Source organism: Etheostoma spectabile, chromosome 21 (genome assembly GCF_008692095.1).
Source record: "Etheostoma spectabile isolate EspeVRDwgs_2016 chromosome 21, UIUC_Espe_1.0, whole genome shotgun sequence".
In the NCBI taxonomy this organism is placed as follows: domain Eukaryota; kingdom Metazoa; phylum Chordata; class Actinopteri; order Perciformes; family Percidae; genus Etheostoma; species Etheostoma spectabile.
Genome location: NC_045753.1, coordinates 4,170,162 through 4,182,953, shown reverse-complemented (window position 1 = coordinate 4,182,953; position 12,792 = coordinate 4,170,162). Strand labels below are relative to the sequence as shown.

The 12,792-nt window shown below is 38.6% G+C and overlaps 1 protein-coding gene across 2 annotated transcripts in view; it reads left to right on the top strand.

Moving 5' to 3' along the window:
* The first annotated feature begins 6 nt into the window (after window positions 1–6).
* ccdc57 (coiled-coil domain containing 57) overlaps window positions 7–12,792 on the top strand; it is a 40,797-nt gene continuing 28,011 nt past the window's right edge. The window contains exons 1-8 of one of the 2 annotated variants that reach the window (XM_032502853.1): window positions 7–215; window positions 2,018–2,137; window positions 4,510–4,632; window positions 6,876–7,019; window positions 7,477–7,516; window positions 10,465–10,566; window positions 11,048–11,205; window positions 11,294–11,368. In XM_032502853.1, the coding sequence (XP_032358744.1) occupies window positions 2,025–2,137; window positions 4,510–4,632; window positions 6,876–7,019; window positions 7,477–7,516; window positions 10,465–10,566; window positions 11,048–11,205; window positions 11,294–11,368 (755 nt within the window). In that variant the 5' untranslated portion in view covers window positions 7–215; window positions 2,018–2,024. Of the gene's footprint in view, window positions 216–2,017; window positions 2,138–4,509; window positions 4,633–6,875; window positions 7,020–7,407; window positions 7,517–10,464; window positions 10,567–11,047; window positions 11,206–11,293; window positions 11,369–12,792 lie in introns of both variants that reach the window. The other variant, XM_032502852.1, reaches the window with a different exon arrangement.

The window sequence follows — 12,792 nt, the reverse complement described above, 5'->3', positions numbered from 1 at the left end:
GAACTTTTGTCTATCCTTGTATGTGGGGAACAATTTGACAGACGTACCGTTGCCAAGGAAACCGTTTCCTTCACATAGGAAAAGTTTAAAATGACTAGCTTAGCGTTAAATAGTCTTGTGTTTCAAAGCTACACAGTGCAGACCTATGAGCCCAAATGGTACTCATTTTGTAGCTAGAGTGCTACAAAAGCTAACGTTAAAGCTACTGTATTGTGGTAAGTTAAACATACAAATTGTGTGTGTGTGTGCTATTTGAACCGGTTATTTTGTGGAAACCAAACATTTTACTTAGAACTCGGATGCTTCTTTGCCAGCTAATTTGCTAACATGGTCACAGCTTAATTGACCGCCCAGCTAACAATTTTTGGTTCCCAGAACGTTCTGGGAACGTTCGTTTTTGGTTGCGGGAACGTTCGCTGAAGGTTAGGTTTGGTTGTATTTTGGTTGTGTGTAGGGTTAATTGGAAAGTTGTCATAACGTTCTGGGTTACATCGAACGTTCCCACAACGTTCCCCTAACATTATGTTAACGTTGCAACCTTTAGCGAACGTTCCCCAAACGTTATCTTAACGTTGCAACCTTAAGCGAACGTTCCCCTAACGTTATGTTAACGTTGCAACCTTTAGTGAACGTTCCCCTAACGTTATGTTAACGTTGCAACCTTTAGAGAACGTTCCCCTAACGTTGCAACCTTTAGAGAATGTTCCCCTAACGTTATCCTAGCGTTGCAACCTTTAGCGAACGTTCCCCTAACGTTATCTTAACGTTGCAACCTTTAGAGAACGTTCCCCTAACGTTGCAACCTTTAGAGAACGTTCCCCTAACGTTGCAACCTTTAGAGAACGTTCCCCTAACTTTGCAACCTTTAGAGAATGTTCCCCTAACGTTATCCTAGCGTTGCAACCTTTAGAAAACGTTACCCGAACCCTAACCCGAGCTCAGACAATGCATTTTTATTTACTCAGAACTGCAGGGTACCTCCTGTTTTTTGCAAATTATTATTATGAGATTGAACCACAAACGTGTTTTGTGTGATCTTTTTCCATTCACTGCCTAACTCTGCACAATTAAAATCCATTTTATGTCTAATTGTTTAAAGGGTGTTTAAGTGTCTCATCTGGAATGAGGGACCGCTTGATTGCAGATATATACGTAGATTATAAAGCATGTACAGTATATAAATTAACAGTTAAAACAATCCACCAACTTCATCATGATGTGACAAGTGTAACTAGCTCAAGGGTTGCTGTCTCATTTATTTTGTTTAGGTCCAAAATTAGATTTTTGGCTTCAAGTATTAATATGTTTTTTTAAGGCACAACAAGTTTTTAAAACAGTTGCCCACAAGCTTTAATGCATGGCATGGTATAGACAGGTTCATGCGTCTAAAACTACTTTGCGAAAGCGGAGCTTAGTGACGACTTTGATTGGTTTAAAGAACTGCCATTAAATCATAGCATGTTTTCCTCCCACCCCCTAATGCTATGGGAGTATCCAGACCCTCCTTCAACACGCTTTGGAGGAGGGTCTGTCAAAGCGTAGTCTACTAACCGTAGCCAGACCCTCTTCCACAGACATAACTATTACGTATCATAGCCATCCTGACGTGAGTGGATAACAAGTACATTGTGGTGTCCCAGAATAGTCTATATACACCTGAACCTGATTGCACAGTCCAGTATGTGAACTATAGCACATCCAAAGAACAAAACACTTGTTGATTTCAAAAGAAAAGGATGTATTTTGTGATCCTTTACATTCCCTGTTGGTAGGAGGAGGCTAATGTGTCTCATTACTCAGAGGCCCTCCCTAGTGATAAGAAATACCCAGCAACTGGTTTTTCACTTTTACTAGAACTGTCAAACATTGAGCACATGCAGTATGTAAACAACTCCCTCTGTTGGCTATCAATTTACCTAGGGGTTTATTTAGGGGTATTGATGCATCCCTAATTAGAATGAGTACTACGTGTTGCAATGCATGATGACATATATTGTTGCTGCTATGTGTATTGCAGTTCTACCATGCAGTCAAACGGGGGTAGAGGACCGGGAGACCTTGAGACCCAGCTGGCTGCAAGAGTTCATAAACTGGAGAGTTCCCTTAAAAAGGCTCAGGAGAAGTACACCTCCCTCAGGTATCTCGTCTATGTCAACCTCACATCAGGATAACAGTAAATGTGAAATTCCACTTTGCACCTCAGCTTTTAGCTGTAAATATTCCTTTTAGAAATGTAGGATTTGCCAATGGACCCCAGTCTCTGACTTTCACAAGACACAAGGAAATACACGTAGTTGTGTGGTTTGTTGTCAGGTTGCAGCACAATTATTTTTACTTTCACTTATTTGTTGATTGCTGAGTATTTCACTTATTTGTGCATCTTTTAGATTGTGAAATATAAAAAAATGGTGTCTATCTAATTTTCTGTCTAATTTTCCAGAGCTTCAGGGGACATCTTCACATTCAGTTTTTTTATTTGACCATCATGGCAAAACGAAATACATTCAGTTTACAATAATATAAAACATAGAAAAGCAGCAAATCCTAAAATAACTACAAAACAGTCTTAACTGAAAGACACTCCCATTGAGAAATGATTGCCTATTGTCCCACACCTGGAGACAAAGAATGGGAGGGAAGAAATGTATTTAAACCCGTTTTTGTTTGTCGTTTGAGATACACTTGATGAATGTCCGGAGAGAACAAAACGTTAGTTTTTCTAAATAAAAGGTGATGCTATAGAAAGAGCAGAGTGCAGGATTTTTTCCTTTGTTTTGTAGGCGCTTTTGCTTGATAAAATAATTAAAAGATTAATTGATTATGAAATGCATTTTCTGCCATTTTACCAACCCATTAGGCGTTGAAGCCCTAGTTTGCTGTCAACATGGTCTAAGCCACGCTCAGGCTTCTGATTAATTATGTATTTGGGTCCACTATATGTCTCTGGGGAGTCTTTGGGTGGGTAGTGTTTGTTTCATGAATTGGTCTAAAGGGCACTGAGTTTAGTGTTGCAATTACATGTTAATAAAAATCCAATTTCCTAACCTGCATAAGTGTGAAAAAGTTAAGTAATTAAGTCTCCAGTAAACTATTGATGATGACATGACAACAGTTGGAACATTTGAACTCTTAAAGGGGTTAAGCCAAGGAACAAAATAACATATTTCCTCACCTACCTGTAATGTATGCAGATAGCTTTATTTGCCCTGGTTTTGAAATATGTGTGAAAGATATCTGCTTCCTACCCACACAATGGAGGTCTGTGGATTATCGAGAGTAACCAGGACATTGTACTGCATCTGGAAAGACACACAGCTATTTTATGGTACTGAAATGTTGAAATGTCATTATTTGAATGCCGCCAGACCCAAACACTAAATTCTATCCAGCTTCATTGTATTCGGGTGGAGGCAGAAATCTAAGAGAAAGTTATTTCACAGTCGAAACAAACAAACTTAATATCCGAATAGAAAGATACCATAACATGTAAAATATGTCAAAGGTAAATATAAGTGACAACACACGTTACTTTGAATTTGAGTTAACAGACCCTTTTGAGTTAATCCACTAGAATTAGAATCAGCTCTATTGGTATGTTTACACATATAATGAATTTATATTTAGAAACAATTTAGAAAGCCAAATACCTAGCTTTAAGGGGATAGTTACTTTGTAAGACTTATTTATTGACAATACTTTTGTGTCTTTCAAGAGCTGGATACAAAATGTGACAAATGCAAAGAGGACCCTGCTGACCTTTTCTGTTGTTTTTGTCTTGCCAAAAATTGGCTTAATTTTGTAAATTCATCTTTGACGCTTCGACCTCTGTGTTGCGCTGCTCACTTTGCCTTTGAGTGCCATTTTTGGGATTGTTTCAACTGGTGCACACTTAAAGTAAGGTGACCAGATTTCTCAGACAAAATCCGGGGACATTTTCAGCTCAGAAGCGGATTTACCTCCCAAACACGTCATTTTTTTATTTTTGTAAAACTTAAAACGGGGACACTAGACCTAGAGCTATTTCCCCCAACAGACAATATCATGGAAAGGATTTCTAAGGAGGTCAACCTTTCTCTTAAAGATTAAGATCCTTTTTTAAAACATAAAAGTCTGCAAAATTGCGTTGGCTAAACCCACCAGACTCCATGTAAATAATCAGTGATTTTAGCATTGTAAAATACGGCTTTCTCAAACATCTCTGAGCTTGTCTTGAGCGACTATCGGCTCCGTATGGTCAGTGTTTTCTTTCTTTCACTCCAATATCGGGTCTGTCAGTCACAGTGAAAACCGGGGACATTTCTGGGGACAGATCCAGCCAGGGACAGGTCACCAAAACCGGGTACTGTCCCCGGAAACCGGGGACGTCTGGTCACCCTAATTTAAAGGCCATGTTTATATTTTCAAAAGAAATCACGGTGAGGGCGTGGCGGCAATTTTCCGGTGCCCCCTCCACTTTGAAAATTTCATATTAATAACTGACTAATTATTATGTAATGTTTCATTTGTCAGCGAACGTTACCAGCAACTGAGGGAAGATTTCCAGTTCAACTTGGCCATCCTGGATGAACGAGATAGAGAGTTGGAGAGATATGATGTCATAACTGCGAGAGCTCTGACTGTGGAGCAGAACAGGTATAGTTCATCTGACCCTCTTCAATCCAAAGGATTGTTGTGTTGCATGATATTACATCAAGAATACATTGAAATTCTAAAATAATGAAATATTTGTATGTAAAATAGCAAAACACAAAAAATGAATGAAAAAACCTTTCATATGACAATATGCAAAATCTGCATTGTGCAATATATAACTACAAATACATTCTAAGAGTGCAGACCTCTGTCAAGACATGCCCTATATCACAATGTTAATGCAGTGTGAATCTCTTTGATTATTTAGAGATCACACGAAATCAGCACAAATTTCCAATCTTGTAATGGTAACGTATGTAAACAATGTATTGATTTATGTAAAGGTACAACACAAACTTGATCAATTTTGGTCATGTTTTGATTTGGAATTGAATGTGCTGTGTTCCCAATGCATTGATATTATGGAATTAAAAGCTATTGTTACTAAGGATTTTGAGCATTATTCACTTTTTGAGTGATTTTTAAGTGATTCAGGAAAATGAGTGTGAGAAACACTTGAAAAGTGGGCATCACATCAGAAGAAAAATATACAGGAATTTTAGTCATTTGCTTTGACATAAAATGGTAAACGGACTATTTATTTCCTTTAAACCTTAGGCTTCTCATTCCTCCTCACAGTGATGGTGGCAGAGCTGTCTTGCTGGCCTGACCATCACTTTGGGTTCACTGGATTGTGTACAGGAGAAGCCAGGGATCAAACTACTAGCCACAGTCAACCATTTAACCAACTATTAAAAAAAAAAAAAAAAATCATCCATCAATTATATTCTTATTCAAACTCCACCATTAGCAAAAGGATGTATTTACAGCCCATTTTGCACATTTTTACATTCTATTTTAGAAACCGTTCATTTAACTTCCAAACCTATTGCATACAATATAAATGTCTATATTTAGTTAACAGATAAAGTAAACTAACAGCCACATTTGATTCACTTAATTCATTTGATTAAATAAAACCCACCCATGGAGATTTAGATTGTCAATTTCACACCATAATTTAAAAGGGCAAATCCTTGAATATTGTTTTTATGTAATTATTTATGTAAATTATGTTTGGGGGTAAAAAAGAGAGTTGTAGTCTTAAATTGGGTTAGGGCTACAACCATAGATCACGGCATAAATATCAATTATTTATTTCTTTAACATATACTTAAATTAGCACCTTCCATTAAGTGGTGTCATTATGGGTGTATGTGGGAATATGGAATTATGCAAATATAAAAAAAAACTACTATTAAATGCATTCCCTGCAGAAAATGCTTATGAATCCTGAAAAGATAAAATGCTATATCTAAACTGAATTGTTGACATAAATGAAGGTAAAGTAGTGAGAATAATTAAAAAAGTGGGAATGGTTTGTATTAGTATGAATTTCATTGAAATGTTTAATAAAACCAATAATGAATGAAACAAAAGTGTAATATAAAAATAAATATGTCGTTAATTAATTGTCTGTTAATTGAGAAATTGATGAATTAAGTGTTCTTTCAGGAAAAGCAACAATAAATCTGTCTGTTCTTTTGGTGATTTTACTCCCATCTCAACATGGAATTGATAAGATATAGATAGGGTGACTTTGGGGAACCAGCAAGGGATTCCTTGTTAATCCATAATATTAAATCCAGAGTGTAGGCACAAGGACAACAGTAATGGCCACCTGTTTTAACCATCTAAGCGCACAGCGTGAAGGACATGGCGCAGGTGCGTTTAGGGCGTGTCCAAATCCACTTTTGCTGGTTTGACGGGCGGGAAAAAGGGTCCGTACGCCGGGTGCATGGTTTAAAAGGTGATGTACTTAAGTAATAATTCATAGGTGTGGGCATAACATGCAATAAACAAATCAGTGTCATTTCCCATTCCCTTTAAAAAACCAGGCGTGTTCGCACCTTGGTGCATAGCTATTATAATGGCGGATTTGCACCGTAATATTTTTATTTGTAGTCTTTTGCGTGTGTGTGTGTGTGTGTAACAAACATAGTGCGCTTGCGCTGTGCATAAACCTAGGCACATTTTACTATTGTTCTGTTAAAGACCAGCCCATTAGTCGAATGTGCTCCCTGTAAGCATGGAAGCAAAGATGGACGCAGGTGCATTTGCTATTTAAACAACGTGGCCACTGGACGGTCCTAAAATAGCAAAGACACATGCGTCGGGCTTTGTGCCGGGTGCAAGATGACTGTCTCAATCGGCTACTACAAAAATGTGGTTGTCATTTGCAGGCAGGGGGAGCTGAACCAGCTGCATAAGCAGGTTGACCAGCTGGAGAAGCAGAGAACCAGAGAGACTGAGAAGAGGCAGGAGGAGCTCAGTAAACATCTGCACAATGCTGCTCACCACAGGCGGCAGCTGGATGAGCTCAAGTGGTGAGTCAGGGGAAGGAAAAGGAGAATAAGAAAAGATTGTGGTGTGGTTGCATTTACTACCATCATAACATGTATGATAAAGGGAGTCTTTGGTGGTGAAAGAAGTGTAAGAGTAAGGGCCTGATCAGACAGCACGTTTTAGCAGCCCCAGGCTGTTTTCAATGAGAGCAAACGGTTTGGTTACTGCTGTTGCTGTGGGGCCTCCCTTTAAAACATTAACTCAAAGCGGAAAACACTGTTGGTGAAAGGAATCACTCTTATTAAGTATGGCTTCAGATTTGTGTCATATGGTAATGGATATCTTAAGAATGAACTTTTACCTTAATTAATGACATAGCACTGTAACTCCTTGTGTGTGTGTGCATGTCTCTTTGTGGCTGGATGGTAGCTCTATGGCTGGGGAAATTCAAAAGCAACAGGAGGCGTATGAGAGGATGAAATGGGATTTGCATTGCAGGATCCAAGAGTTGGAAGGAGAGCTTACCCTACAAAGACAGGTAAACACACACACTTTCTTCTCTCTGAAGGTCTTAAAAGCTCTTTTTGGCCAATCTCTTTATATAATGTGGACATAATGTAGTTCACTACTGTGAATAAATCTTTACAGTAGGCTTGGATTGGTGTAAAAAATAACAGACTGCTATCCGAATTTTAACCACTATTTTCACATGTCTCAACCGCTCCAGAGTGAGAATGATGATGGAGCCCATAATGAGAATGTTGCGATTTCAGTCCACATGCAGGTGGTAATGGACCTCTATTTAATGACTTTGGTTTAAGTGTTTACACTTTGCCTGTCTTTTTCAGCTAACCTCTTTCATTTTGTCCAAATGTTTCCATATGGGCGCAGTTTTTTTTCTTTGAGAGTAACTCTGCCATGCATCACCTTGTCACCCCATAAAACTCATGAACCTTCTAGTAAAAATACACACTGTTCCCTCTCCAACCACCAAAGAAATATGATCTCTTCCATGTTTATGTACTTGTCAAAATTGGTAAGATCCCAAATAGCAAATTTGATTAAGTAAACAGCAAAAGTTATAGCCAGTTTAAACAGTTAGCATAAAATCCAACTTGTTTTTCCGGTGAAACCCCAAATTGACCCAGCTTTACTCCAAACTGCAATAGACTCTACGTCTTGTGTTACAACACAACATAGTTGGCTCTGTAAAGAGAAGAGACACCCAGTCCATAAGACTAAAATAACTGGTAGAGGAGCCAGACATTCACAGGGGATTAGCAGCAGACCTTTAGGATGAACCCAGACAAAAGAGCTCTGAATCTTTGACTGGTGTCTGTAACACCAAATTGGCAGACTTGTGTGTGTTTGTTTTTCTACATATCTGTCTGTCAGGTAAGATGAGCAGGTGACAAATTGAGGATGGATCTTGTAGGCTAGTTTGGCTCCAGGAAGGGAATGTGCTCATCATGTAACAACGTGAAAGATTCATTATCACCCTCCCCCTACTGTATCCAAAATAAAGAGAAGTGCACAGGAATACTGGAAGGGACAAAATGAGTTGATTCTGGTTAGTTCAATATAACATTGTGTTGTAGCAAAAATAAAATGTGCAGAATTTTAACAGTACTTGTCACATTACACTGCTAGTTATTTTTTAAATTTGTAATTTACATGTGTATTGTTTTGAGCTTACCCTGTTCAGATGGAGTGCACACATTATAAACAAACATTAAATAAAACATTAAATTTTTTTTCTATATGCCAAGTTAGAGCTCCCCTCTAAGCCAAAGTACAGTTGTGTTCAGAATAATGGCAGTGTGCTTCAAAAAGTGAATAAGGCTTAAAATCCTTAGAATAGCTTTTGATACCATAATATCAATGCATTGGGTACACTGCAAATTCAATTCCAAATCAAAACATGACCAAAATTGACCAAGTTTGTGTTCTACCTTTACAGAAAGTGAAGAAAAAAGGAATATTGGGCTGTTCTTGCATTTGCATTTTTCTTTAAAATTCAAACATTTACTGGATAAACTGAAAACTGTCTCAAGGATTTGCTTTACTTTGAATCACTGCACTAATATTTAGTTGCATAACCATCTGCGTTGCATGGCGTCGACTAACTTCTGGCACCTGTGACCAGGTATTCCAGCCCAGGACGAGTGAACTACATTCCACAGTTCCTCTGCATTACTGGGTTTTGCCTCAGAAACAGCATTTTCATTGATGTCACCCCACCAGTTTTCTATGGGACTGAGGTCCGGGGATTGGGCTGGCCACTACATCACATCAATCTGGTTCATCTGGAACCAAGACTTTGCTCGCTTACTGCTGTGTTTTGGGTCATTGTCTTGTTGAAAGATCCATTTCAAAGGCATTTCCTCTTTAGCATAAGGCAACATGACCTCTTCAAGTATTTTGATGTATTGAAACAGTATGAGAAACCACCCCAGATCATGATTTTTCACCACCAATGCTTTACTGTCTTCACAGTGTACTGGGACTTGAATTCAGTGCATGGGGGTTGTCAGACAAACCGTCTGCGGCCCCTAGACCCGAAAAGAACAATTTCGCTCTCATCAGTCCACAACATTTTTCACCCTTTCTCCTTTGGACAGTCAATGTGTCCTGTGGCAAATTTCCACCTATTCAGTACATGTCTTTTTTTCAGCAATGGGACTTTGGGGGGGGCTTCTAACATATAGAATTGCATATAGATCACAGGTAACTTTAAGTCTTCTTTGATTTTCCTGGAGCTGATCATTGGTTGAGCCTTTACCATTTTGGCTATTCATCAATCAGCAATTCATTCAAAATGGTGGTTGACCGTTTTTTTCAGGCTTTGGATGCCTTTTCAAGGCATTTGAAATCATCAATTATTTGCCATGTAGAAATAGCACTTCTACCAAAAAATATGATTTATGAGGTTAGTGATATTGGACTGCTATTATTTGTTTCATTCAGTTAGGTTTGTTTTGGTCAGTTCACATCCTGTTTGCTGTTGCTTTTTTGGGTATATTCATATGTTGGTGACCTCTTTTATAGGCCTAGATATTAAGTTTTTGGTTTGTATTGTTTTGTATTTTTGGGTTGATAAAAACCCATTTTTTCCTCAACAAAACCTGTTGTTCTCCTCATTGCCTCACATTGCCATTTAGCAACACTGTGCAGTATTAACCATCACTCCATCCGCCACTATTTGTCAATTCTTGGAAAACGTTGGAATATGTTGGTTAATTCTAGAGAGCAGTGATCTCTTCTTGATTTGTGCTTAATGTTGTCATTTGTAATTCATGTATTCACTGTATACAGTAGCAATCAAGCACAGTTTGAATAGAAACCACACAATACAAAGTGGAGGTTCGTGGGGATGAAAGCTGCTTAATGATGTTATGTTGAGTTATACTAACTACGCCTATATCCCATAATTAATGCAATAATGGTAAAATGTTATACCCACGATCTCTTCCCTCTGGTTAACAGGAGATGACCGCAGCATTTGAGAGTGAGCTCAGACAGCGGGAACACAAGTTCAATTTAAAGTTGGATGAGATGCACGCTGTGGTGCTGTCTCATGATGTCAAGGTGAGAAGAGTAACAGAATGGTGTTTATTTGTAATCTGGATGTGCTTTATTGAAGTAATTTGTCCATTTATGTTGTCTAAAAATACTAGGTTTGTTGCTAAGGTGTACAAAAAAACAAGGCACATATATGGACAACATACTGTATATTGAATGCAAATTGGTTCTGTTATTTGCCATAATTTTGCCATAGTTTGATTCATTTAAATTTTAGTTGCACAACCTTACCCCTATAATAACCTCTTGCTGAGTAACGTACATTAATATTCCATGGTCCCTTGAATGTAGCATAATTAGCAAGCTCATTCGTAGTAACTACCAGTAGAAGCAACATAGTGTCAATTTAAGTAATCTAAATATTAATCTAAATATTTTTGCAGCCAAGTTACATGTTTGGTTTTCTTGTTGACTTCTAATCTTCCCATGGCCAGTTCTGCACATGTAAAGTTGTCAACATAATTCTTTTTGCTGTGTCCTTGTCTAGGTGATGCTGCTGTCAAAAGAGACTGAGGTTCACAGCCAAGCTCAGCAACAGAACACAGAGGCTCTCAAAGCTTCTAATGAGCTCTGTCAGCGGATACAAACCCAGCTACTACACAAAGAACTGGAGATTAAAGACCTCACTGCTGTCAAGGACCACAAGTATGTGTGTGTGTCTGTGTGTCTATATGTGTGTGTATGTATGTGTGTGTGTGTCTGTTTAAGATTTTGTGACTACCCTCTGTCTCAGGTTAAAGGAGCTTGAGGATGAGCTGAAATGTATCAAGACCAAGTTGAAGAAAGAAGAGGATGACCACATTAAGAAGTGAGTCATTAAAAACACATTTAGGCAGTTAGAGCCACCTGCTGGCCTAGGCAGCTACTGCAGGAGCACATGTAGCCTGGGGGGGAGGGGAGAGAGAGAGAGAGAGAGAAGAGAGAGGAGAGAGAGAGAGAGAGGAGAGGAGAGAGAGAGAGAGAGAGAGAGAGAGAGAGAGAGAGAGAGAGAGAGAGAGAGAGAGAGAGAGAGAGAGAGAGGAGAGAGAGGAGAGAGAGGAGAGAGAGAGAGAGAGAGAGAGAAGAGGAGAGATAGAGAGAGAGATCTCCAAATTTGCACGTAAAAAGAAACAGAAAAGAGGCCTATGACTGGACCAATACTGTAATTTACAACTGTTTGCAGAATGCAGAATTACTTTATGACTTTAAATATGACCACAGCATACTTCTGAACATAGGATTTGACTCAACTCACCAGTTTTCCAGCTTTTTGGGTGTTGATTGGGCAGAGATCCTGTAGATGCCTACTATGGCAACAAAAATAACAATGGAAAGAAGCATGTGGGGTGGCCGACAGGGGCAAATGCAGAATAGACAAAACACAAGCAAATTAAGAAAACAACTTCATTAATTTGACAACACGTGCGCAGCATTCAGCAAATATGCTGCAAAAATAAGCAATGCAAAAATAAAAGCACACAATCCCCAAAACAAATGCAACAAAAAAAACGCCGCATCCAGATTACACAACGGAAGTTCTCCAGTCCTCCAGAGGGAGCGCTTAGTCGAACAGCTTGATTTTCAACCCGAGAGAGAGAGATTCGATCTCAGAACGTGTGAAAAGGTGTTCAACTGCTTTGAGATCATATACTGTAAATATTAAGTCTATGTTTGAGACATGTTTTCTCTCGTTTGGTGGTTGTGTCTCGGCTCAAGTCACAGGTGGTACTCAATCAGATGAGACGTGCCTGTAAAATCGTGGTAGTAACACATTTAAAACTGCATCAGCGTTTAACATTGACGTTTGCTTAAGCCATATTACATGAGAGGGTTTAATTTTGAGTGTAATTATTAATATTGTGATTATACTACAACGATTACCAACAAAATAAGTGTTCAATCTGTATTCATATTGTGGAGCAATTTGTTCTGGTAATAAAAAACAAAACAGACATGATTTCTAGTCCCTTCCTGTAAGCCAGCCAATTTGAGCTTTGTAGAGACCGTGGGATTAATCAAACTGAATAAATCCCATAAGTAAGACATCCACTGAGAAATGTATTGGATTCATTAGCATGATTGCCACACTGTTTAGTTCAAAAACATCACATAGAAGACCAGACGGGAAAAGAAAAAATATTGGGGAGGACAAACAGGCTGAGAACCGCTAACCTTCCACACCAGCTCAAGGAACTTTGAAAGAAGGGTCATTACATCATTAGAATTTTGCATTGGTTGGAAAAGTCAGTGAGG